This window comes from Pongo pygmaeus, chromosome 16 (genome assembly GCF_028885625.2).
Source record: "Pongo pygmaeus isolate AG05252 chromosome 16, NHGRI_mPonPyg2-v2.0_pri, whole genome shotgun sequence".
Taxonomy (NCBI): Eukaryota; Metazoa; Chordata; class Mammalia; order Primates; family Hominidae; genus Pongo; species Pongo pygmaeus.
The window spans coordinates 71,134,886-71,162,858 of NC_072389.2; the positions used below are offsets into that span (position 1 = coordinate 71,134,886).

The 27,973-nt window shown below is 36.2% G+C and overlaps 2 protein-coding genes and 1 non-coding gene across 5 annotated transcripts in view; 1 reads left to right on the forward strand and 2 right to left on the reverse strand.

Moving 5' to 3' along the window:
- SLC24A1 (solute carrier family 24 member 1) overlaps nt 1-3,085 on the forward strand; it is an 87,790-nt gene extending 84,705 nt beyond the window's left edge. Inside the window, exon 11 of the mRNA XM_054450226.1 lies at nt 2,664-3,085. Within this exon, the coding sequence (XP_054306201.1) occupies nt 2,664-2,676 (13 nt within the window). The 3' untranslated portion in view covers nt 2,677-3,085. The remainder of the gene's footprint in view (nt 1-2,663) is intronic.
- DENND4A (DENN domain containing 4A) overlaps nt 1-27,973 on the reverse strand; it is a 137,426-nt gene that overhangs the window by 33,965 nt on the left and 75,488 nt on the right. Inside the window, exons 13-22 of one of the 3 annotated variants that reach the window (XM_054450222.2) lie at nt 22,904-23,122; nt 21,375-21,520; nt 11,906-12,039; nt 8,693-8,828; nt 8,131-8,337; nt 7,588-7,716; nt 6,880-7,021; nt 6,368-6,496; nt 3,095-3,211; nt 2,196-2,327 (exon numbers count right to left, since the gene is read on the reverse strand). In XM_054450222.2, the coding sequence (XP_054306197.1) occupies nt 2,196-2,327; nt 3,095-3,211; nt 6,368-6,496; nt 6,880-7,021; nt 7,588-7,716; nt 8,131-8,337; nt 8,693-8,828; nt 11,906-12,039; nt 21,375-21,520; nt 22,904-23,122 (1,491 nt within the window). Of the gene's footprint in view, nt 1-2,195; nt 2,328-3,094; nt 3,212-6,367; nt 6,500-6,879; nt 7,022-7,587; nt 7,717-8,130; nt 8,338-8,692; nt 8,829-11,905; nt 12,040-21,374; nt 21,521-22,903; nt 23,123-27,973 lie in introns of all 3 variants that reach the window. The other 2 variants (XM_054450221.2, XM_054450223.2) reach the window with 2 other exon arrangements.
- On the reverse strand, nt 2,663-2,766 carry LOC129014918 (small nucleolar RNA U13). Its single transcript, XR_008494438.1, has one exon. It is a non-coding gene; the product is annotated as a small nucleolar RNA U13 (small nucleolar RNA).

Below are 27,973 nucleotides of genomic sequence, written 5' to 3' on the forward strand. Positions count from 1 at the left end.
ATGCCTGTAATCCCAACATTTTGGAAGGCCGAGGCAGGTGGATTGCCTGAGTTGCCTGAGGTTGGGAATTTGAGACCAGCTTGGCCAACATGGTGAAACCCCGTCTCTACTAAAAATACAAAAATTAGCCAGGCGTGGTGGTGAAACCACGTCTCTACTAAAAATACAAAAATTAGCCAGGCGTGGTGGTGCATGCCTGTAATCCCATCTACTAGGGAGGCTGAGACATGAGAATTGCTTGAACCCAGGAAGCAGAGGTTGCAGTGAGCCAAGATCGTGCCACTGCACTACAGCCTGGGCACCAGAGTAAGACTCTGTCTCCAAAAAAAAAAAAAAAAAAGATAGGGTGATGATTTTATTTCAATATCCAATCAAACATTAAAACATATCTTTGTTTATTATACTCCCATATATGTATATATTTACACACAAACACACGAGGGTGTTCAATGATACAAATAAAATATTCATATATTGTACTGCAAAACATAAATAAACCCAAAAAATGCTTTAAATCCTAGTATGTACAAGTATATAATAAGTATTCCTATATATCCCATGTATGGTCTTTGGCAGCAGTAATAAACCCATAGTACTTAATAGATGAGAGTTTTCAAGCCAAAAGCATCAAGGATAAACTAATAACTTTACTTCACACCAAATAAATCTACTCTACACTTTTATAAAATTCACTTGTTCAGCATATGCTTATTATTCTGACAAAATGTCAAGATCAAAGGATGGTGTACAATCATATTTAAATAAAAAAATTAAACACAGATCTTAAGAGGAGGGCAAGCATGAACAGACAGCAATGAAAGAACAATAAAATAAAGATCAAAGGCAAGTTATTAAGAGTTATAATTAGAAAATTAGTTACAAAGTACTAAATGGTTGTGAAACAACTCTATGACATTGAGGAAAAATTTTTTAATGTTTATGTTATAACAATTATCTAAGAAAGAAATGCAAAATAAGAGTTATAGGTGATCTAACTTTCTTTTGTTTGTTTGATAGATAGAGTAGGGTTCTGCAAACTTTTTCTGTCAAGGGCTAAAGAGTAAATATTGTAGTCTTTGCAGGCCATGTGGTCTCTGTCACAACTCTGCTGTTGCAATGCAAAAACAGCCACAGATGATACGTAAATGAATGAGCATGTCTGTGTTCCCACAACTGTATTTATGAAAACTGATGTTTGAATTTCATAAAATTTTCATGTGTCCCACAATATTAGTCTCCTTTGATTATTTTCTGACAATTTAAAACTATAAAAACCATCGTAGCTTGGTTAGCTTGCAGGCTAGTATAATAATAGGCTTCAGGGCAAATTTGGTCCTTGGGCCTTAGTTTGCCTTTCCCTGAGCTAGAGGCATATCTAACTGTGTTGCAAAAAAAACAAACACCATTGCAGCAAAAAACAGAGATATTTCAGCCTTGACAGCACATGTTCTTCAATATTTTTTATATTACATCATCATGCAAAAGTAAGCTAATACAAAAAAATTTATTAGGTAATCACACTATTAACACTGAAAACTCCAAATCTTATGTCTATTTAATCCCCTAAAAATGGTCTGGTAAAAAACTTTGAGGCCAAATATTATTCTACTTCTAATCTGACTTTTCTATTAACTATTGATAATTTATGTGACCTGCCAATCACTGAAGTATGCTTTAGTTTTCTCATCTTTAAAATAGTGTTAATATCCCCCTTGATACAAGCATTTCTATATTAATAAATATAAAATAATATATAAGAAGACCTTGAAAAGAAAAATTATTGGGTATTGTTACTTAAACTATCTGAAGGACTATCCTCTTGCCTCTGGAAAAACAGGAATAATATGAAAACTAATAAGCCATATACTTCATTTGAAACTTAACTAGGTGTATGGTACCCTCAGACTCATCACCTCTTCTGATGTCACTTTCCCCTTCCAAAAAGTCCCAACAGTCTAAACTCAAAAGATAGTATACAAGCTGGAGGTTTACCCCTATGCCTTGCTATAATACAAGCTTGAACACAGCATGTTATAAAATATAGAACTCAATTTACTAAGCTATGCCATGAGAGGCTGCACAAAATATTTTTTAAAATCTCCTTGGAGAATTAAGACTATTAAAAAAATAAGTATTCACTAGTTATACAGATACAATTTATTCTGCACATAACACAAGCGTACTATTCAACTTACCCATGCTTTCTCCTGATATTTTATCAGCACTGTTGTTACTTGTACCAGTGAGGCGAACGATACTGGAAGAATTTTGGTAACTGAGCTTAGGAAGGCAGTCAGCACTTCCTTTTGCACTCTCACTCTCTGACACTGTAAAGATGAAAATGAAAATGTTAATAAAATGAAATCTATATACACTGTAGGAGGTATCAAGAGAAGTTTTCAGTTCTACATATTTTTACTTGAAAATAGGTGATAAGAAAATATTGAACACCTCTATATCTGTTTGTCAACCACAAATAAGTGATTTCACTTATTTGAGGCCTCGAAGTGTAGATCAAACTACTGAATACTAATCACGCATGAGGTCCGTGCACAAATTTTATATTTCCTCACTGATTGTAAAGGAGTGCTTTTGGTGGAGTGGGGAAGGGGGTAAATATAATCACAATCCATTAAACAAACTTTTTTTTTTTCTTTTTTCAGGTCAGATGGGTAATGTGCTGATGTCGTAACAAGGTTCAAGGGTGGCACATCTCACAAACATGGATGAATACCCAATCATCATGCTCATGAACTACAAAAGGATCACAAGCTTTAAAATATTGTTAAATCTCAAAAAAGAAATAGTTTCAAGAAATGTATATACAGTTCTACTAAATACATGTATTTTGGGAGTTACATAGCATTCATTCTAATGGTATTTGATTTGGGAAGTTTTTGCCACTGAGGCTATATACTTCATACATAAAGCATTTGTATGAGAGTATGTGGTGGCTAGAGGGCACGTAATGGGAGAAAAGAAAGAGTGATAATGGAAAAATGGAAAGTAAAACCAGCACTTTTATAAAATCACCTGCATTTTCTGTGAATATAAGTTCTCAATTTTATACAATATCAACTTAAACAATACCTACAGGAACTACAATCACTCCCTTTTTTATCTTTTTCTTCTTGAATGTCTTCAGTAGATGTATCCCCTCTTCTAACTTCATCTTTAGATAATGAATTATATCCAAGATCAGACTGGCCACCTGGTAAAAACAAAAATAAACAAAACTCTATTAGAAACTTCTTTAGTGAGTGCAACTGGAATTAGCAGCAACAGACTAGTGTTTGGATTTTCTTATAAATTTTTTTCTGGACAACTTCCAATTTAAAGCATTATTTTGTTAGCTACCCTTAAAGCATTATTTTGTTAGCTACCCCTTCCATCGTCTCTATTAATATAAGAAAGAGATGATCTCGAAATAATTTACTCTTGGTTCCACACTGTAGTCAAAAGTAACTACATACATTCACACTACTATATGAGCTCCAAGAGATACAGACAAACCAGACATTCTTTATACAAGTCCATGACCTTTCTAGCTGAAAGTTTGAGTTTCAACTAAGCAATGGAGAAATCTGCAAAGAATTTATAACAGAACATTCATACATAGGTCACTAGAGCTAAATGTCTAAATGATTTTACAAAAATATTGGATTTCTTCAAATTTATTGATAGGTAATTAATTTTTAAAAAAATTCAGCTGAATAATCATTGAACTGTATGTGAGTACAAATACATGGGAATGAGATAAAAATCTAGTGTTAAAGATATTGTTAAGAAAAGCAAAAGGTGCTGGGCGCAGTGATTCATGCCTATAATCCCAGCATTTTTGAAGGCTGAGGCAGGCAGATCACTTGAGCCCAGGAGTTTGAGACCAGCCTGGGTAACACAGTGAGACCTCATCTCTACTAAAAATAAAAAATAAAAAAAATTAGCCAGGCATGGTGGCATGCACCTATAGACACTTCTTGGGAGGCTTCTTGGGAGGCTGAGGTGGGAAGATCACTTGAGCTCAGGAGTTCAAGGCTGCAGTGAACTATGATTGCACCCCTGCACTCCAGTCTGGGCGACAGAGTGAGACCCTGTCTCAAAGAAAGGAAAAAGGTCTATCAATATAAAAAAATTTCTAATACACTGTTTTGCTAAAGAGGCTCTGCATCATTTTTAGAAAATCGTTTTCACCAGATTAGTCACAAAAGATAAGGTTTTGAATCCTAGTTTTCTATCTTAGGAGACATGTGATTTTAAGTAACAATGTAACCTTTTTGTTTGGATTTGAAGTTCCCAAATTTGTAAAACATAAGGTTCTTATTATTATATGAGACTATATATGAAAAATGTTTATAAACTTGTAAAGCACTCTCTAAAGAAATTATATTATGTATCACTAGATATTCACTTTAATATCTTTGTTATAATTTTCAGTTTTTATTTTTTCTAATCAAACTTCAGGTCCATTTCTAAAAGAACTATAAATAGAAAAATCTGAGAATAATCTTGATGAAATTCATGCTTTTATTAGGTTTTGCACTATTTTAAAATAGCCTTTTTTTTTTTTTGAGACAGAGTCTCAACTATGTTGCCCAGGCTGGAGTGCAGTGGCGTGATCTTGGCTCACTCCAACCTCCACCTCCTGAGTTCAAGCAATTCTCGTGCCTACGCCTCCCAAGTAGCTGGGATTACAGGAATGTGCCACCATGCCTAGCTAATTTTTGCATTTTTAGTAGAGATGGTGTTTCGCCATGTTGGCCAGGCTGGTCTCGAACTCCTGGCCTCAAGTGACCTGCCTGCCTTGGCCTCCCAAAATTACAGGTGTGAGCCACTGCACCAGGTCTAAGATAGCCTTTTTAAAAGCCACAGTTAAAAGATAAGATTTCTTCATTTGTAAGAGATAATGCCAAAGGATAACTATTATAACTGATTAAAATCACACTGCATAATCAAGGAATAAAATCAATCAAGGAAGAATAACTATGAATATTAGATTTCAACAAAATGAGCTTACATTTATTAAACTTAAAAGTAGGTATAAAGTAAGACAGACCAAAATAATATTGACATTTGCAGAGATAGGGGCCTTCATATTTTATTAGCAATGCTTCAATTTTTAAAGTTTCTGTCCTTTAAGAGTTTACTCTTATCTGTAGTCAAAAGTAGTGTAATTTTTGAAATGTAATAATAAAAAGAACAGAATTATGTAAATAATTTATTTTTAAGTGTGTCAATTGTAATAATCGTTAAGAAAAGCTGATATACAAACTTATACTTCTATGAAATTAATGCCATCTTTGGCACTATAATTCTAGCACTGAAGTATACAATTCTATATACACATATATAAACATACACATAAAATATACAATTCTATATACACATATATAAATACATATACATATATTATGTGTATATGTATTATACACACATGTTATACATATACTACTACACATACATATATAATATTATACATATATTATTTTATATATATATATATATATATATAAATTTTTTTTTTTGAGACAGGGTCTCACTCTGTCACCCAAGCTGGAGTGCAGTGGCTTGATCATGGCTCACTGCAGCCTCAACCTCCTGGGTTCAAGCAATTCTCCTACCTCAGCCTCCCTAGTATCTGGGACCACAGGCACGAGACACCATGCCCAGCTAATTTTTGTATTTTTGTAAAGACAGGGTTTCGTTATGTTGCCCAGACAGTCTCAAACTCCTGGGCTCAAGTGAACCACCCACCTTGGCTTCCCAAGGTGCTGGGATTACAGGCATGAGCTATCACACCCAGCCTTAAAATGCTATATTTTTATATATTTACAATTTTTTATTACAACTTTTAAAATCACTTAAGACTCAGAAGTTGCAAAAACATTACAGTATAGAGAGTTCCTTGGTACTATTCACCTAGCTTCCCCCAATGATAACACCTTACATAACCATAGTACATTGTCAAAACCAGGAAATTGATGTTGGTACAATACTATTAACTTAGATACAGAGCTATACTTCTTTTTTTAAAAAACTCTAATATCATTTTCATAATTTCAAAGAATTTATTATAAGAAAATGATAGGGCAAACAGATCTATGTCTACGCAGAGTTAACTGGATTATCATGTACTAAATACTTGAATAAAGTGATTTATAACCTCTCTTAAAACTTTTATTTCTATTCAAATAAAGAATGGATAAAATTTCATATAGTTATTAAATCTAATATCAAATAAAATACGTAATATAAATTAAAAAGTGACAGTTAAACATATCACTGAAAATGAAAATGTAAAAAAACATAGGCTAGCAAATCTAGTTTTAAAAATGTACTATAATAAATGTATACATAAGCATACACAAACCTGTACTAGATCTATCATCAGTAGCATATACTTTGATTAAACCCGTATTAAAAGATGCCTGCTCCACAGTGTGTGTCCCATGACCACTATCCATGCTGCCATGACTAACAGCATCCAGGTCACTGCCATCTGCTTAAGAACACAATTTGACAGCATTTTACTACTCAAAGAGGTACCAAAAATACACATTAATTTGTTGCTCAAGCTAATAATCCACCAATGTAATACTGAACATGAAAAGTGCCACATACTTAGCAAAATACAACTATAACAAAGAAACCTATTGTGAGTTATTAATGAACACTAAAACACACACAAAGGTCATCAGAAGTTGAAACATTTAAACAGAAGTGAAATCCGATGGTTTTTAAATGGGAAGAGTAACATAATTTGCTTAATAAAACTAAAAACTAAAACATTCAATATTTTAAAACTATTTAAAATTTCTAAAAATGTAAACTGTAGCTAATCAATTAATTTTGAAGAACAAGTAAAACACGTACATCCCTTACCTGAGAGAGTTGTTTGTGATAAGTGTGCATGTTTCTTTAAAGCTCTTTTGAATTGTGTTACTCCTAAAACAACATTTCTTACTTTTGTCCAAAGAAAATAGCCACTACGACTTCTTGAAGGCCAGGTACTTTCCAAAACAGCCTATTCATTCAACAAAATAAAATAATTAGTAAAATAATTTTTATAAGTGAACATATATTGGTTTCAGAATAAAGCTAAAGAATATCAAAGTAGGCCAGGAGTGGTGGCTCACGCCTGTAATCCCAGCAATTTGGGAGGCTGAGGCAGGTGGATCACTTGAGCCCAGGAATTCAAGACCAGCCTGGGCAACAAGGTGAAACCCCGCCTCTCCAAAAAATATGAAAATTAGCCAGGCATGGTGGCACATGCCTGTAGTCCCAGCTACTCAGGAGGCTCAGGTGGGAAGATCAATTGAGCCTGGGAGGTCAAGGCTACAGTGAACGATGATTGAGCCACTGCACTCTAGCCTGGGTGACAGAGTGAGACCCTGTTTCAAAGAAAGAAAAAATCAAAGTAGATTGTGTAACATAAAAGAGAACTAAAGTCTTCCTTGATTGACAAAATGTATTTTATATACTCTAAAATAAATGCCAAATAACCCGCTGCATAAATTATTTCTGCCATTAAATTTAACGTTGTATAATGACAAAAGTAATACTCTTTATCCATTAAACCAAGGTATTTACCTTATTATAATAACCATAAGTAATGGCATTGGGGTCAATACCAGCTTTCTGCATTTCAAAAAGCACTCGAACTGCAAGCACTGGCTGATCATATTGTCCACATAGTTGCATAAGAATGCGGTAGCATACCTGAAATACAAGTTCAAAATTGTACAGAAACACAGATGTCACCATGTACATAAATATAGAATAAAATAATGCATTTTAAACAATAATTGTGGCAGGGCACAGTGGCTCATGCCTGTAATTCCAACATTTTGGGAGGGCAAGGCAGGTGAATCTCTTGAGCCCAGGAGCTTCTGACTAACCTAGACCACATAGTGAGACTCTGTCTCTACAAAAAAATTAAAAAATTAGCCAGGCGTGGTGGCACATGACTGTAGTCACAGCTATCTGGGAGGCTAAAATGGGAGGACTGCATCTCTTGAGCTCAAGAGGTTAAGACTGCAGTGAGCCGCGACTGCATCACTGCACTCCAGCCTGGGTGACAGAGTGAGACCCCGTCTCAAAAAATAATAATAATAACAATAAAATAATTGTTACCTCATCAGGCGGATCCATCTTCTTTGACTGCATTTTTTTAAGCACATCATATGCTGTTTTCAGAGCCCTGACTTTTGAATGACAGACTTTCACATAAGCTGGGAGACAAATAAACCACAGTCCATAACAGTGGCGCAGTAGACACCTAGACCACATCTGAGGGATGGAAGAGTACCTCTTTGCAATTTTATGGGCTGATTTAATTTCCTGGAAAAAATATAAAGATCTTACTAATAAATTTATGCACTTAGGCATCTTTATTTAACTGAGTGCTAAACAAGTCACATGCTTTTATAATGTTTCCATAACAAAATATGTCTGTAATTAATGTGTTTTCAAGTTTCTGTTTGAATCTGTACTAAACAGCATATAAAATAAAGTTCTAGGACAAGAGAACTAGTTAATTTCTTGAAGTCAGATTGCTCCATCTTCAGAGTGCTTTAGGGAACATAATAATCTAGTAATAGTTATATATGAAGTGATAAAGCATACTACGGGAGGATAAATATCCAATTTATTTCTTGTTCTAAAATTTGATTACATGAAGAATGCGATAAAGTACCTGTTTTGTTCTTCTGAACATGGGCGAAGGGCTATTAGGACTACTTGATTTTGAAGGCAATTTGTTCTTCTTTGCTTGTAGAAATCCTTCAGGTCTTTCAAATAAATTGTTCCTAAGAACTGGAAATCCATTATAGCTGTTTTAGAAAAAACAAAACAAAACAAAAAACAGTTCTCAAACACACATAGATGATCATAGTGGTTACAGGTTAATATAATTATGACCAATAACTTCTTCACTTAGAATTTAACTATCTTTCTTTGTCAGGCTGTAATATATACTCAACAAATATTCATGCTAATGTTGCTCTTCTTACTATAATAATTAGAAATGTAATAGCCAAATTCAGACTCAAGTTAGTTTTTGAGGAAAAGGGAAAAACATATAAATGAACATGACATCCAACTCCAAGGTAACTTAAGCAAACTTTTAAAAGTTAGTACTCTTGTTAATACATAGCAAACATATTAGATAATATGACAGTTGGTAAAAGGCCCACCAAATTAAGACTCTTTCAAAAAGGGCAATCATTAATGTCATTGCTTTGGATTAACATATTTACTGTTGAACCTCCCTTCTTAGAAAGATGCAAATAACAATCTTAGGTTTAGCACATTAGCACACCAGGCCTTGCTCTCACATTCTCATGAACTGGTTTGTCAGGTTAGCTAGTGGGTTCAGGGCATCATTTATGAGAAAGAAAATTGAGAAGGTTAAATAAGAGGAAGAAAAGGTTAGAGTAGGTGCTCTATTAGGAGGTAAACCTAATAAGGGTGCTAGACCAAGATGCTCTGGACATTTCAAAGCTAGCAGCTAGGCTGGGTGCAATTAGTGCATGCCTATAATCCCAGTTACTCAGGAAACTAAGGCAGGAGGACCGCCTGAGCCCAGGAACTCAAGGCTGTAGTGCACTATGGTTCTGCCAGTGAACAGCCATTGCACTCTAGCCTGGACAACATAGTGAAACTTCATTAATAAGTAAGTAAATAAGTGAAAGGCAGCAGTTACGAAAAAGATATGCTGAAAGAAACCAAAGCAGCCCCCTGAGCAATACATTTAACCTATTTAAGAATACTATATAATATTTTCTTAAAAGCATATAGTTTTAAGAAGAAACCTAACTATAATGAAAGAGGGTAGACAATATTTTTTATACATTACTATAGTCAAATTCCATAGAATAAGAAAATGTTAGTAATGATTCAATGTTGAGTAGCAAACAGCAAAGAAATCCAGGAAAACCATGTCCCTTAAAAAATTCATTGTATGTATATGATGAGATAATAAGACCATTTTGTGTGTCTTATTTCAAATTATTTTATATAGACAATGTAAGTTTATGAGTAATCTCTTATGAGGCAGACTCTGTGCTCATTAAGGACATTTATGGTGTTTTCCCAATTATGGTAATGATTATACCAAAATTACATTGGTAGTCTGAAGAAAAAAAATGACAGATTCTAAAAAAACAGAAACGTTTTCAGATAAGTAATTTTCTTTTCATTTTATTTTTTGATTTATGTCTGTTCCGTCGCCCAAGCTGGAGTGCAGGAGCTCAATCATGGCTCACTGCAGTCTCAACCTCCCAGGCTCAAGTGATCCTCCCACCTCAGCCTCCTGAGTAGCTGGGACCACAGGTGTGCACCACCACGCCCAGCTATTTTTTTAAAATTATTTGTAGAGATAAGGTCTTGCTATGTTGCACAGGCTGAAATAATGTGGTTTTTTTTGGAGACAGAGTCTCGTTCTGTCACCCAGGCTGGAGTGCAGTGGCATGATCTCGGCTCACTGCAACCTCCACCTCCCCGGTTCAAGGAATTCTCCTGCCTCAGCCTCCCAAACAGCTGGGATTACAGGCGCCTGCAACCACGCCTAGCTAATTTTTGTATTTTTAGCAGAGACAGGGTTTTCACCATGTTGGCCAGGTTGGTCTCCAACTCCTGACCTCAAGTGATCCGCCCACCTCAGCCTCCCAAAGTGCTGGGATTACAGGCATGAGCCACCGCGTCTGGCCAAATTTTCTTAGAGTTAAAGGACTAAATCTAAAAATAAAATTTAAATTAAAAAGTTAAAACCAAACCACGAAACACAAAACTCGAAATGACACATACCAAAAGACAAATAAGCATAAAGTACAAAAGAGATTAAAAAATGAGAACTTGTTTAGAAAGACAAAGAGAGGAAGAGAGAAATTAAGAGAAATATTTTAAATATCTTTGACAGAAGACATTTAAAAAGTGATACGAACATCATCATCAGTGGATGAAAAGAGTAGAAATCAAGTGGCCTCTGATTAATCAACATAAACATCTATCACACCACTTTTTCATCTGTAAAAGGAAGAATTTAATCCAAGTCATAAACATCCCCAAAGATGTCTTGAAAAATCCTTTCTCAATGAAAATAACAAACTATGATTCAATGGGTGATAGATGTGAAATAGTTTTAGAATCTTTAAACAAAGTAACAAAGTATTATTGCAGAATTAAGAAATCTTTTAAACTCTAAAAGAAACTACAATTTTAAGTAAAAATAAATGTATATTGGGAACTAAATAATGCATTCACCTCTATAATAGCCCTTATTTTACTGTGCTCAGGACTTTTCTCTCTTCTTCACTAGACTTGAAGGCAGGGACAATATATCATTCAAGTCTATATACTTAGCACAGTGTCTAACAAAATTCCCTAAATTAACAATGATCAATTCCAATAATTCTGAATTTCCATGACTTAAAACTCATGAAAAAAATTAGTAACTTAAAAAATTATATCGTACAAATCAAGGCCACAAAGATTGGCTCTAAATTAGATTTAATCTTTTCGTAAACCAAGGCTATATTAATCAATCTGTGTATGAGATGAAAAGAGGAATTGAAAGTGAGGAAACCAGCTTTAATGAAAAAAAAAATCAAAATTCTAGTGCTGCATTTGACGTGGGGAGTCTAACTGAATGTAATCAACATTTACAAGGAGAGATACTTATGCAGACATCATTAGAGAGCTTCCCAAGTCTATATTATGCAAAATTATATATGTTTTCTTTTTATACCTCAAAGCTTAATAATGGATGTGGGATAAGCTTGCTTACCACCTAAAAATTAGGGATCTGTAAAGTTTGGATTTTTGAAAATACCACAGTCCTTAGAAAGCTACGTCACAGATGATGGATTGCTTCTCTCTTTCAATCTCAAACATTCTGCCTCTTGAATACCTGTACTGTAAAGGGGGTTCTTCACCATTGGGTAGGTGGGGGATCTCAGGTGGTGTTACAAAAACAGTGTGTTCACTTTTGAAAGATTCATCCAGTTCTATAAGTCGTACTTCACCGCTCTTGTCCATATCCACCTAAAGGAGTTTTAAAAACATATATTAAAAAAGCCACATTGGTTAGCCAAGTGTTTATATAAAGGGAAGTGGTTAAATAAACCATCTGCACAATGGATACTAAACAGCTATTAAAAAAGAAGAGTGAGCAAGTTCTCTACGAGTGCCAAAATAATTAAGTGAAAACAGTAAGGTGCAAACTGTAAATAGTATATTACCTTTTGAATAAGAAAAGGGGAAAATAACACACACACACACACACATATATATGTATATATATATATATTTTTGAGACAGTCTTGCTCTATCGCCAGGATGGAGTGCAGTGGCATGATCTCAGCTCACTGCAACCTCTGCCTCCCGGTTCAAGCGATTCTCCTGCCTCAGCCTCCCGAGTAGCTGGGACTACAGGCGCGTGCCACCATGCCCAGCTAATTTTTGTATTTTTAGTAGAGACGGGGTTTCACCATGTTGGCCAGGACGGTCTCGATCTCTTGACCTTGTGATCTGCCCGCCTTGGCCTCTCAAAGTGCTGGGATTATAGGTGTGAGCCACCGCACCCTGCCTTTCATTTCTGCTTATATTTACATAAAGAAATACTAGAAGGATACTAAGAAAAGTACCTATATGAGGAAGATGAAAGGAATAGGGTAGACAAGGATGGAATAGGACCTAGATGAATACATACCTTTTTATATTTGAATATACCTTTTTATATGCTAATGTTTTGCATTTGAATCATGAGACTGTAATCAAGAAATAATATTTTTTAAATCCACGTACATGTGTGTCTATGTGATAAGAATAGTGAATTCTATATATTTTTAAAATTTATACTAAATATAACAAATTTCCCTAAGCTCTTTCAGCATATGTAGACGTACATTTGAGTTAAACTCTAGTCACATCAATATCAAAAGCACTTTAGCAGTACTATTTCCACTAGGTTCTCGATGGCAAGGTAATATCCTGAAAAAATGAAAACTTCATAGAACATAAACTGCCCCATAAGAGCTCATAAACTAAAGAGAATAATATTGATATTAATAAAAAAGGATGTTACACATATGACAAAATACATTTCACAGAACTTTATTAGGTTAGAAATATCATATACCATGTGGATTAAGTGGAAGAGCAAGAATTATTAAGTAGTTAAACCTTTAAGATAAGGACTTAGGGCAGAGTATACCAAAAAAGAACAGAGGTGAGTTTTAAAAATTTTCTAACACTTAAAGGAACCAATACATTCAAAAATCTTCTTATGTAAATTATTGATTATAATTTCACAGCATTATATGCTATATTCTCTTGGATTAAATAATGTTTTTAACGGTATATCCATACAGTGAACTAGACAAAAATTAGGACATGATTCAGAATTATAATAATGAGAAAAATATTCACAAAATAACAATAAATGAGAAAAGAATCAGACTACTAAATCGTATATATATTATTATTATTATTATTTTTTTGAGACAGAGTCTTGCTCTGTCACCTAGGCTGGAGTGCAGTGGTGCAATTTTGGCTCACCAGAACCACCACCTCCCAGGTTCAAGCAATTCTCATGCCAAAGCCTCCCAAGTAGCTGGGACTACAGGTGCGTGCCACCACACCCACTAATTTTTACATTTTTAACAGTGACAGGGTTTTACCATGTTGGCCAGGCTGGTCAGGAACTCCTGACCTTAGGTGATCTGCCTGCCTTGGCCTCCCAAAGTGCTGGGATTACAGGCATGAGCCACAGCACCCAGCCTATATATTATGATTCTTAATGTTTTTTTTGAGACAGGGTCTTGCTCTGTTGCCCAGGCTAAAATGCCATGGTGTGATCACAGCTCCCTGCAACCTCAAACTCCTAGGCTCAAGTGATCCTCCTGCCTTAGTCTCTCAAGTAGCTGGGACTACAGGCACATGCCACCACACCCAGCTAAGTTTTCTCTCTTTTTTTTTGAGTAGAGATGGGGTCTTGCTATGCTGCCCAGACTCATCTGGAACTCCTGGCCTCAAAGCAAACCTTCTGCCTCAGCCTCCCAAAAATGTTGAGATTACAGGAATGAGCCACCATGCTCAGCAAATGTTTATTTATTTAATAGTTCTCACTCTTTTTTTAGAGCTTCTCCCTCTCCATATTGGTGCCTACTTTCCATTCTCCAGCCATATTGTTCTCATAAAAAAGTGTGGGGTCCAGGACAACTGCTCTAGTTTTTGGTAAAGTCTATACAAATACTAAAATTTTGCACTGTAGACTCAATAGCTTGGTAAAAGATACTTCCTTTTACTTATATACCAATAAAATCTCATTTTAACATTGTAAAAATAGCCATGCAATAAATCCTACATTTATCAGTTGGACATCTCTGTCTTTTGGAAAGCATGGTGACATCTGTCTCTATCGAGAGAAAAAGAAATCCAACACCCACAGCAGGATAAAATTAAAATAATTTTCATATTCTCTTCATATTTTCCCACAAGACATTAATATGCTCAGAAAACACTGGAAAGGGATTCTTGGGAAACCAAGAAAAAAATCTTACCAGACTATTTGTTACACAAAACTGCCTTTAGTTAAGCACCATCCCACAGGAACAGATTGTAAGGATTTAAAATATAATCATATGAAGAACAAGAACACATGGTTCTTAAATTAGTCATAAATGAAACTCACATAATTCTCATACATTGTTTTTCTTATTTCTATTCAGTATTACCCACTCCAGCTTTTTAAAGTCGGTCAAGTGCTTTGTTTGGATATGCTAAGATTAAAAGAGTTAATATACCACGTGAGAATAAGTGAATAATAGTACCACACATCTAATTTTTGTTCAATAGTAGTCATGAACCATATGAGACAGTTAATGTATATTTAATGTTATTTATTTTCTATAGCTAAACTGCCAGAGGTAAGAGGATTTGTTCACTTAAAAACTTAAGCTCAAAGTTACTCAACTAAGGAATAACCTTCACAAAAATTATTCTTTTTAAAGTGTTACTGATATTCAGAAAACATATGCAGATGAATAATAAGCACTGATTTTTTGTGAGTCACTGTGGTATCAAAACATGAAAGGTAGTAGCAGCATTGTATAATTATTTACATTTCAGAGAGTTCTGGTTAATAACCACACCAGGGATACAATTAACTTCTGCTCTAACTACATATGAACTTTATTAAGATATATTTTGAGCCAGGCACGGTGGCTCATGGCTGTAATCCCAGCACTTTGGGAGGCCAAGAAGGGCGGATCACCTGAGGTCGGGAGTTTGAGACCAGCCTGACCAACATGGAGAAACTAAAAATACAAAATTAGCCAGGTATGGTGGCACATGCCTGTAATCCCAGCTACTCGGGAAGCTAAGGCAGGAGAATTGCTTGAACCCAGGAGACGGAGGTTGCGGTGAGCCAAGATCATGCCATTGCACTCCAGCCTGGGCAACAGGAGCAAAAACTCCATCTCAAAAAAAAAATATATATATATATACACACACACATATACACACATATATATACACACACACATATATATACACATATATACACATATATATACACACATATATATACGCACATACAGATATATATATACACATATACAGATATATATACACACATATATACACATATATATACACATATATATATTTTGAATCTCGTGACACTTTATTTTCTCTAATAAGAGTCTCTTGAATTACAATAAAGCAAATACAAGTAATTATGTTTTAACGCATTAATTTTAGGTTTTGATTTTGAGTAGTCATTAAAATCTTTAAGTATAATGTTAATTCATATATATAAGTGATCTTTTGTTGGATCTAGACTTTGAATAGATAAATAACATTTTAGGAAAATAGTCTACCTAGAAACAATGATTATACATTTAATAGAATTTTCTTTTTCGAGACTTCTCAGAACTCATAATCTTTAAGCAATGATTCCAGTCACCTTCTGCATGGACTATCATCACATAAACAACAGGTGGCCTACAGAAAATCCTAGACAACATAATGTATTAACTATGAGTACTAAGATATGCTCCTTAGGACGTAATACCCTAGTCAGCAAAATTACAAATCTTGTATATCTTAGATATTAATATTTCTTTAAATCATGTGACTTAGCTAGGAATCCTGAGTTCTTAGCTAAAACAGAAATTTGTGAATGGGATACATAAAATAGGCCAAAAATAAAAGGGAACAATATAAGACTTCTCTCTTCTCACTGTTACCTGGATTCTGACAACCAATTCAGTGTTCTCATGTGGATTAATACGTTTATTGGCTAAAGCATGCTATTGGCAAAACCTTGGTTACCAATTTGGTCCCTTATGATTCAGTAAGGTTCACACAAGGAACAGTTACACAAATGTATGCCACTGTTCGTAATGGAAGCTCAGTGAGAACATATATACAACCAATGGAAGCCCAGCACCTGTGAGAAAATCATTCAAAGTTGGTAATGCCAGACAGAAACATCATCTTTATATGATTGTTCCTATAAAAAAGAATGTAGAGGAATTATTTTTTAAAGCACACCTTTCTATTTATTGCCAATATTTAATTTTATAAGTACTGATATGGTTTGGATATTTGTCTATTCCAAATCTTATGTTGAAATGTAATCCCCAATGTTGGAGGTGGGGCCTGGTGGGAGGTGTTTGGGTCATGGGACAAATCCCTCATAGCTTGGTTCTGTCTTTGTGGTAGTGAGTGAGTTCTCTCGAGATCTGTTTTATTTAACCATATGGCACTTTCTACCACTCTCTCTTGTTCCAGCTCTGGCCATGTGACATGTTGGCTCCCTAGTGGCTCCCTGTGGCTTTCTGCCATAACTGTAGGTTTCTTGAGGCCTTACCAGAAGCAGATGCCAGCACCTCGCTTTCTATAAAGCCAGTAGAACTAGGGGCAAATTAAACCTCTTTTCTTATAAGTTCTCCAGACGCAGGTATTTCTTTATGGCAACACAAGAATGGCCTAACAGAAGTGCCAAATAAGGCAAACACAAAATTTTGATTAAAATATTGAAAAACAAGTTCTTGGTATAACACTCAAATGAAGACAAAACTGTCAAGGAGCTATGACATTATCTCTTCAAAATAAACAGGTTTTCACCACAAGCAGTGGCCACTCCTATAAACCCAGCACTTCGGAAGACTACTACAAGAGGATCACTTAAGTCCAGGAGTTCAAGACCAACCTGGGCAACACAGGGAAACCCTGTCTCAACCAAAAACTAGCCAGGCATGATGGCATACGCCTGTGGTCCCAGCTACTCAGGAGACTGAGGCGGGAAATCACTTGGGCCCAGGAGATCGAGTCTGCAGTAAGCTGAGATCGTGCCACAGCACTCCAGCCTGGGTGACAGAGGCCCTGTCTCAAAAATAGAAAATAATAAAGAAAAAAAAACAGGTTTTCAAAGCTTTATAGACCAGAACTCAACATACAAAATGCAGGGTTCCACAAGTCTGTTTGTAAGTAGGTTATTCAAAATGTAGAAAATAAATCTTCCCCCAAAACAATGTACTTTCTGGGGTGATGAAAATATTTGGAAGTCATGGTTACATGGAAATATATATCTGTCAAAACTCATTAAACTTTGTACATCAATGGTGTATCTACTGTTTGTATATCTCAATAAATCTGATTTTTAAAAATGTCTTAAAAAGTGGTTAGCATATCATTCCACACATACAAAATTAATACTTCGTTGTTGTTGGTTTTTGTTTAGAGACAGGGTCTCACTATGTTGCCCACGCTAGACTCCAACTCCTGGGCTCCCCGCTCAGACTCTTGAGTAGCTAGTAGTAATTGCTCTTGGGATTAAAGGTGCACACCACCATGCCGGACTTATAAAAATTTAACACACATTTATAGCAAAACACTGCTACCATGTGAAGTATGGCTAATCACCATTTATAAGAGTGTTTGTATAGGAAAATGAATTGAGAATTTTAAGCAGGTAATGGCATGTATCCATCTTTTCCCTATTCCAAAGCATTTTCAAGAAAGAACTAGGGATGATATTTCTGGATACTTTCATTTGTTAATTCCCTAACAGCACCAGAAATAGTATTTCTCTGTATCAATCATCCCTCAAGTGTTCTAAATTGAAGGAAAAGGTAGATGTCTACAAGGCTCTGAATGTGTTCCTGCTGTTCATATGTACAAATAATTCAAAAATTAAACATTTCTGTTATGAAATGATAAACCAAATGAACCATTAATCTATAAACATGAATAAAACCCAGTTAAAGGCAAAAATAGTCATAATATTTTCTACTTTTTAGTTTATACAACACTACTCTGAACACTATGAGATAGGCAGCTATAATTACCTCTCCTCAAAACATTTTAAAAACATATATAAGAAAACAACATATAAAGACTAAATGACAAAAGTCACAAGTATAATAGTCAAGATTAAAGTACTTCTGATTCCCAATGTAGTATGTTTTTCCTATTACACTATTTTCCTATTCATAGTGAGAATCACTTCTCATTTTTATAAGACACATTTGGTACTTATTTAACAATCAGTAAGGCCAATTTCATGTTAAACTAAGAACTGAACCAATTTCTGAATATCAAGGGATGAGTTGTATTTTGGCTGTTGTGTTAAAAAAAAAAAAAAAACCCACTGATTTTCTTTCACAGTCACATAAATTTGAAAGTGATGGACTTCTTTAAATAATCTTAACGTTACAAATTGTTGTGATCATATATAATAAAGCTTTTATTTCTTCCTTTTTTCTATTATCATGGCCATAAGATCATGGATATTATATACCTATTTAAATACAAATTTACAGGAAAGTTTTAGTATAAGTAACTTCTTCCCTTAATCTTTGAGAGTAAGCTGCTGAGCTAATGACCCATCATCAGTCCTGAATACTTTTATACTTCCTACAAAGACATTCTCCTACAGAAATACAATCAACTGGGAATTAACGCTGATACATTATTACTGGAAATCAGCACACTAATACATTACTACTATGTAATCCTCAAACCACATTCAAGTTTTGTCGATTAACCTAATAATGTTATGCCAAAAGGATCTAGTTAACTAAGCACTGCATTTGGTTGTCAAGTCTTCTTACTTCACTTTAGACAAGTTTCTTCTCCATTTTTACTTTATTTTCTTAACCTTAATACTTTGTAGATTACAGAATAGGTATTTTGTAGAATATCATTTAATATGTGTTTGGTATTTCCTTGAGATCATATAGGTCATACATTTTTGCAGGAATATTACAGAATTGATGTTGCATTCTCATTGTAACCTATTAGGGGAACACACTGTTGACTTGACCCGTTACAGATGATGTTCATTTTGATAACTTGATTAAAATGGTATTTGCCAGGCTTTTCCACTATAACATTACTCTTTTCCCTTTTGTCATTAATATGCATTTTGTGGGAAGGTCCTTAATAACTATGTAAGATCCTGCTTCTCATCAGATGACTTTCAGTTGATTGATATCCGTGTACACTCATGGTTTCTTATTTTACTCAATGGGCTAATCTGTTACTAACATTTGATGCTCAAATTGTCCTAGATTTGCCTGTGGAAATCTCTTCAAATTGACTTCTGTGTGTGTATTTTGTTTTAACATGTCTCCATCATTCTTAGAACAATTCTTGGTTTTCTAGCACAAGATACTTTAGGGCTTATCGCCCAATAATGTCCTTGCCCTAAACCTGGGGCTGGCCATTTCTCTGAGTCCTGATTCTTTTAGTGGAGAATGGTATTTAGAAGTCAAAATCTATACATTAGGTGTGCTCATTGCTTTTGGGGTGTAGCTGCATCCAGGTCCTCTCAATGTACAGAGGTAGGGAATATATGTGTATATACACACAGACACATATACTTACATCTACATTTATTTCTGTATCTATCATTGAAAACCAATGATACTACACCAAATCTCCAATTCTATTCCAACATTATGGAGTTCAGTTTAGTTTTCTTCACTTCTGTATTTGTAAATCTCTTCTCTCAATAAGAAACTTTATTATCTTTGGCCGGGTGCGGTGGCTCACGCCTGTAATCCCAGCACTTTGGGAGGCCGAGGCGGGCGGATCATGAGGTCAGGAGATCGAGACCATCTTGGCTAACACGGTGAAACCTGTCTCTACTAAAAAAATACAAAAAAATAGCCGGGTGTGGTGGCAGGTGCCTGTAGTCCCAGCTACTCGGGAGGCTGAGGCAGAAGAATGGTGTGAACCCAGGAGGCGGAGCTTGCAGTGAGCCAGGATCACGCCACTGCACTCCAGCCTGGGTGACAGAGCGAGACTCCGTCTCAAAAAAAAAAAAAAAAAAAAAAGAAACTTTATTATCTTTAATATACTTATTTGATCAATCTCCCCCATATGTAACATTCTCCCATCTTCACCACCACCCCTCTCGCACACAGATGACTTCTTCACCTTAATGTGGTTTTGACAACCCCCTCCAGACCAAATCCTGCCGCACCATGCTGGCACCTCTCTCATCTAGATGAAACTCTAACATCTCATTTGCTTCCCTTGCTATCCCCATGAGGATACTCTCCTCACCCTGCTCAGACTCTGACACTGCATGTTGTGCTCACCTCTGTATGAGTGCTCTTCTCATCCTGTTTAGGTTCTGACACCCTGTAGCAGTCTGCCCCTGAACATGGACACCCTCTTTAAACTGTCTGTCCTCTGATTCTCCATGTTAGACCATGCCTCTCCAGGAATACTCTCCTTACCTGGCTTGGGCTCTGATATTCCAGCTAGGCTGTTCCTCTCTCTCCACCCTATTTAGGTTTTGAAACCCCTCTCTGGACTACCATCCTACTACCTCCTCTCTCTCCAGCATGAATACCTGCCTTGCTCTGTCCTACCTAACGATATTAGGACTGAAGGGAAAGGTTTCATACATAAATTTAAAATTACAGAACTAATTAATTTAAGCTACGAACTCATTCGCAGTTGTAGAAATATTCAGGTAAAACATTTATTATACTTTTATACCTACTTTCAGCATGTGATAACCCATATCAGACAAAAAGGAGAGGTGAAAATTACAGACGTTCAAGTTGGAGGTGCACAGGCTGGCAAAAAATTCCCGGTTTTGTAAGTGGACAGGGAGGGTTAGGGACCTGATTGCTAAAATAAAACTTATGATTTAGTAAAATTCTACAAGGTAATTGTAAGAGGTGCATTCTATAATTTCTAGCAGGCTACCAAAACTTTCATTATAAGTGGTCAATGATGAAAATGAAATTAATTTCAATTTCATTAAAAGCTATAAATAGAAACTATAACTCATAACATTTATAACAGTCACACAAAATAAGTTAGGGCACTGTAGATGTACCATTACTTACTTTATCTACACAATCATCAAAAAATGCCAGGCTTGCATCTTTGTCACTGACAAAAGAACATTCTTCAATGAAGCGAATAAACATTTGTGTTTTGGTCATCATGTTATAGAATTTTTGATGTGACCGGTCCCGGCTTCTTAAGAAAGCTGTTCAACATAAATATACAATGTCAGAATACATAATATCATTCATAGAGTCACAGAATATTTGCACTAGAAAGAATCTGAACCACCATGTCATCTATACCTCCCACACCACTACCATTTCAAACGTGCCCTGAGAGGGAAAATGACCTGACAAAGAAATAGGAGAATAGTAATAAAGGAACATAAACCCAGATCTCTCAAATCTTCATCCAGAACTGTCTCCACTGTTCTCTCACCATCTTGAAGATTATAAACTAGTATATTTGAAAATTGCTCTCTTTTCCCCTAAAAGCTTTGCATATTATGTGCACATACTTGCTCTCACACTCTCTCCACATAAATATATATATCATATATATATAAATGGCTTTCTCAAAGCAGCAGTAACATTCCCTCGTATTCATTCATGTTTGTGTCTTACTTATTGAAAACAGAGAAAAGGTTTATTTCCTGATTCACCTTACTAATTACGCTCAGTTACACTGCACTTGGGCCTTCTTTCAGGCCCAGGAATTCAAGCTCTTTCCAGTCTCAGGGACTGTGTAAACTGTTCTCTCTGCCTAAAACACTCTCCTACTTTACCTTTGTCTGGCTAATTTCTACTCCTCTTTCAGATCATGGATCAGATGTTACTTCTTCAGAAAAGCCTTCCGTGATATGAGGTTGTGAACTGAAGTTGTTCACTCATTATTTCCAATTGCCTGTCCTCTTGACTATAAGCTCTCTGAGAGAAATAACCATGTCTCTCATCTTTTACTTTTTTTTTTTAGCCATGTCTCTTTTGCATACCACTATATATCCAATGCCTAGCATTCGGAGGTACTCAATATATATTTATTAAATGGATTTCTCTTTCAAATGTTAAATACTACAAAAGAAAGTAAATATGTATTATAAAACCGGTTGCACTCCAGAACTTCCCAACTTTTTTTACTTCATGGCACAGATAGGAAATATTTGTAAATATTTGTAAAGTACATAGTATTTGAAAATATTTGTAAAGTATACTGAAATAAAACAAATGAGGTTATTCAAGCCTGGAGGCGACCATTCCAGGGGTTCCTCTGTATCCCCAACACTGCCTGCTGCTCTGAAAGCTGAAAGTATCAGTATCTCAACATACATGTGACACAAAAGTGTAGTTGGTATATGGTTGGGAGGCTCTATACTTTTCTTCTGCATATCTGCTAATGGGATTATATCTAATATGCCTGAAAAATAACTAGTCCTATGGAAATGGGTAACCAACAAAGCTGGTATTCACATTCTCCTCAAAATAGGTATGTATTCTCATAAATATGAGCTATTAATACAGACAGCAAATGAATCATCACAAAGTTAAGCTCAATAACCTGAAAGCTTTAAAACTATGCAGTCACTCACCTTGTAGGGCAAAGAGAGAGGCTGCATCTGTGGCGGTCTCAGATGGGGCTTGTGTTATTGGCCTTAAGTATGATCTGTAACCTTTTAAAATAGAGGCCATGAAAAACAAAAATGCCTCTTGGATTTCCAAATCTATCATGTGCAACCTCTTTCCAGAATTAAAATCATAGTCATTCATTGCTAAATCCATGAGTCCATCATCTCTCGGTCTCTGCTGCACTGTGAAGACATACAGTGTTAGTGTTTTCTCCAAACTCACAAAACACTCATGATGGTACCAATATAATTTTGTTGTATTTTCAAAAGGACCCAAGCTACCTCAACTCTTTGTTTACATAACTTAATCACATGTAAACCTTAGCAAAGCTTGCCATAGCATTTTGTAGGCTCTGTTGAGTAAATTTTATCCAAATTAAACACAAGCTACCCGTTTATCTCACTACCACCAGGAAAAAAAAGTCCAGGCCGGTCATGGTAGCTCATGCGTGTAATCCTAGACCAAGGCAGGAGGATCACTTGAGGCTAGGAGTTCAAGACTAGCCTGAGCAACATAGAGAGATTCTGTCTCTACAAATTTTTTTTAAGTTCATGTTCTAAAATAACTATATATAAGTTAATAATGATTATAACCGAGAAAGCAACAGAATATCAGAAAGCTGTTCAGCATAAATATATGTCAGAATATATATCATTCATAGGCTCACCAAGTATTGACATTGTTCAGAAAGAATCTGAACAACCATGTCATCTATACCTCCCACACCACTACCATTTTGCATATGCCCTGAGAGGGGAAATGACCTGACAAAGAAATAAGGAGAATAATAAAAAAGGAACATAAACCCAGATCTCTCAAATCTTCATACAGAATTGTCTCCATTGTTCTCTCACCATCAAGTGATTATGGTGAGATTATACATGAACTAGTACATTTGAAAATATGAAAATATTTCAAAAATTGCTCCCCATTCCCTCAAAAGTTTTGCATGTTTTTTTTCCTTTTTTTTTTTTTTTTTTTGGTTTTTTGAGACAGAGTCTTGGTCTGTCACCCAGGCTGGAGTACAGCGGCACAATCTCAGCTCACTGCAGCCCCCACCTCCCCGGCTCCAGAGAGTCTCCTGCCTCAGCCTCCTGGGTAGCTGGGATTACAGGTGCCCATTACCACACCCAGCTAATTTTCATATTTTTAGTAGAGACAGGGTTTCACCATGTTGGCGAGGCTAGTCTCGAACTCCTGACCTCAGGTGATCCGCCCGCCTAGGCCTCCCAAAGTGCTGGGATTATAGGCATGAGATACCATGCCTAGCCACTTTGCATGTTATGTGCACATACTTGCTCTCACACTCTTTCCATATGAATATATATAAAACATACGTATTTTATATATTACATATATGTCTTTTTCAAAGTGGCAGTGACATTCCCTCTTGTATTCATTCATGTTTTTGTCTTACTTACTGAAAACAGACTTTAAAAAAAGGGAAAGAAGAACTATTGCATTTACCCTGTGCAAACTGCGTGCAGGGCAAATGCAACAGTTCTTCTTTCCTTTTTTTTTTTTTTTTTTAAATATAAGTACCTACAGGAAGAATACACAATAATTAAAATATAAAAAACAATTCTTCCTGGACAATTCAATGCTAAAGCCATTAGGTAGTAAACGTGTAATTTTATAGTAGAGAAGTCTAGTAGACACCACCTTAATCAAGTGATCGAAGTGAATATCTTCATCAATAATGGGACAAAGCAAAATAGTGTGCGATCTGAAATAAGGACGCAATGAGAGACACAGCATCATCACTTCATATTCCTGTCAAAGATGTGTGACCTGGGCTGGGTGCAGTGGCTCACATCTGTAATCCTAGCACTTTAGGAGGCTGCAGTGGGAAGATCACTTGAGCCCAGAAGTTCAAGACCAGCTTGGCAATATAGTAAGACCCCATCTCTATAAAAAAATTTTTTTTTAAATTAGCTGGGTGTGGTAACGTGTGTCTGTAGTCCCAGCTTCTCAGGAGGCTGAGATGGGAGGATCACTTGAGCCTGGGAGCTTGTGGCTGCCATAAACCATGATCGCGCCACTGCACTCCAGCCTGGGTGACACAGTGAGACACGCTGTCTCAAAAAAAAAAAAAAGAAAATACATGAGTGGCCTGTATTTATTATGAGAATGCTCAGACAAACCCACGCCATGGACAATTCTACAATGGTAAGTATAATCTTCAAAGGTGGCAGAGAATCTGAGGAACAGTTCAGGAGGAAAGGCAGATAAAGAGACTTGAAACTACATATGATACCTGATTTGGAATTGGATCCTTTTGTTATAAAGAACATTATTATGGTAAATGGCAAAACCTGAAGGTGGTCTGAGGATTAGGACAGCAGTAATGCTCAATGTTAATTTCCTGATTTTTATGGTTACATTGTAGTGATGTCAAAGAATGTACTGGGTAGGAAATACATTCTATTCAAATGTCATGAAGTATCTAATGTCAAAGGGTCAGGAAAAAAGTTTGTTATTACTTCAAAATTTTAAAATATAAGGAACAATTAATCATCTTTGAGAGTTTTTGGAGGAGTTCTTATTGTCAAAAAAAGTGAAAATACTGGAAGAACGTAAGGCATTGGAACCAGAAAGCCTAGAGTTTTATTTTATTTTATTTTTTTTGAGATGGAGTCTCGCTCTGTCTCCCAGGCTGGAGTACAGTGGCACAAGCGTGGTTCACTGCAACCTTTGCCTCCCAGGTTCAAGCTATTCTCCAGCCTCAGCCTCCCAAGTAGCTGGGACAACAAGCGTGCACCACCACGTCCGGGTAATTTTTGTATTTTTAGTAGAGACGGGGTTTTACTATGTTGGCCAGGCTGGTCTCGAACTCCTGACCTCAGGTGATCCACCTGCCTCGGCCTCCCAAAGTGCTGGGATTACAGGTGTGAGCCACTACACCCAGCCAAGAAAGCCTAGGTTTTAATCCCAGCTTCATCCTTGTTAACTGTATGATCTGTGAGAAGCTACCATACGCCTCCTTCAACCTCATTCTCATAGTTGTAACGTAAAAGAATGTATGTGAATGTGCTCTGAAGCTATAAAGCGTTATAGAGTCCTTAATTATCAGTATTATTTAAATGTTTCTAGTTTTAACCTTTGAGATTCTGCGTTTCACAAAAGTTGAATGGGCTATTTCATTGATTATATATATATATATAAAATTAATATATATATATAACATCTACCTATCTATCTATATATATATTTGTACTTTTTGTAGAGACAAGGTTTCAGCATGTTGCCCAGGATGGTCTCAAACTGCTGGACTCAAGCGATCTGCCAGCCTCAGCCTCCCAAAGTGCTGGGATTACAGGCCTGAGCCACCCTGCCCAGCCAATGTTAATAATATTTAAATATTGCTACAATAGCTGTTGGGCTCCTTAGCTATTCAAAAGAAGTGCAAACACTTTTAGAAAGCAATCAACTAGGTAACAAATGATATTACATGCATGATTTATTTGTTCCATAAGGCAAAATTTTGTTATGTTTTATGTAATTTGTTTAATATCCCAATACTTATGAGCTACTTCAGAATCATCTACTTGTTATGAAGTGTTTGTAAATATTGTTTTTATCCATGTCTATTTCCAACTACACTATACACTATGATGAATCCTCAAGGGTGTAGGCTACCTCCTATGCTTATGTTGTACCTAATACATAAATGTGTATTACATAAATGGGTCATCTGCTATAATACCAAGAAGATTAGATAAAGAAATGAAAGTTTAATTTTCCTTATCAGTAGAAAAGAGCATGGTGATAAAGCATTGCGAAGCATTTGGACTTAAAGATAGCTTTAATGACTCCACTTTAAAAAAAAAAAGAGACAGAGACAACGTCTCACTCTGTCACCAAGGGTGGAGTGCAGTGGCGTGATCACGGCTCACTGCAGTCTTAACTCCCAGGCTCAAGTGGTCCTCCCACGTGGTCCTCCTGCCTCAGCCTCCCAAGCAGCTGAGACTACAGCTACATCTTAAGGAATCAAATACTGCTATATCACTATTGACTGTACTTTATATAGTAAGTATTAAGTTATGGATTCTGAATGGGTCACCTGCTATAATACCAAGAAGATTAGATAAAGAAATGAAGGTTTAATTTTTCTTATCAGTAATTCTGGACAAGTCAAGATATATTCTCATATAAGCTTTTTAAATAGAAATATTCCATATCCTAATCAATTTTCATTTTGATTAATTTCTTAATGCTATTGGCAAACTTCGATTTTCAAACTTTAAGGTAGGCACACAGAAAAATAAAAAACATTTTTAAAAGATAAGCACAGCATTAAGATCCACTGAAGGTGAAAAGCTCTTACCCCACTGATATCATCAGCATTTTCTAATGCAGTTTACATCATTTGTCTTCAATTGTCAAAACTAACTTTACATTCTATGTATGAAAAAAGTAGGCCAGAGAGGAGCCAAGATGGCCAAATAGGAACAGCTCTGGTCTACAGCTCCCAGCATGAGCGACGCAGAAGACGGGTGATTTCTGCATTTCCATCTGAGGTACGGGGTTCATCTCACTAGGGAGTGCCAGACAGTGGGTGCAGGATAGTGGGTGCAGCGCACCATGCACCAGCAGAAGCAGGGCCAGGCATTGCCTCACTCGGGAAGTGCAAGAGGTCAGGGAGTTCCCTTTCCTGGTCAAGGAAAGGGGTGACAGACAGCACCTGGAAAATCGGGCCACTCTCACCCGAATACTGCGTTTTTCCAACAGGCTTAGGAAACGGCACACCAGGAGATTACAGCCCGCACCTGGCTCGGAGGGTCCTACACCCACAGAGTCTCGCTGATTGCTAGCACAGCAGTCTGAGATCAAACTGCAAGGCGGCAGCGAGGCTGGGGGAGGGGCGCCCACCATTGCCCAGGCTCACTTAGGTAAACAAAGCAGCTGGGAAGCTCGAGCTGGGTGGAGCCCACCACAGCTCAAGGAGGCCTGCCTGCCTCTGTAGGCTCCACCTCTGGGGGCAGGGCACAGACAAACAAAAAGACAGCAGTAACCTCTGCAGACTTAAATGT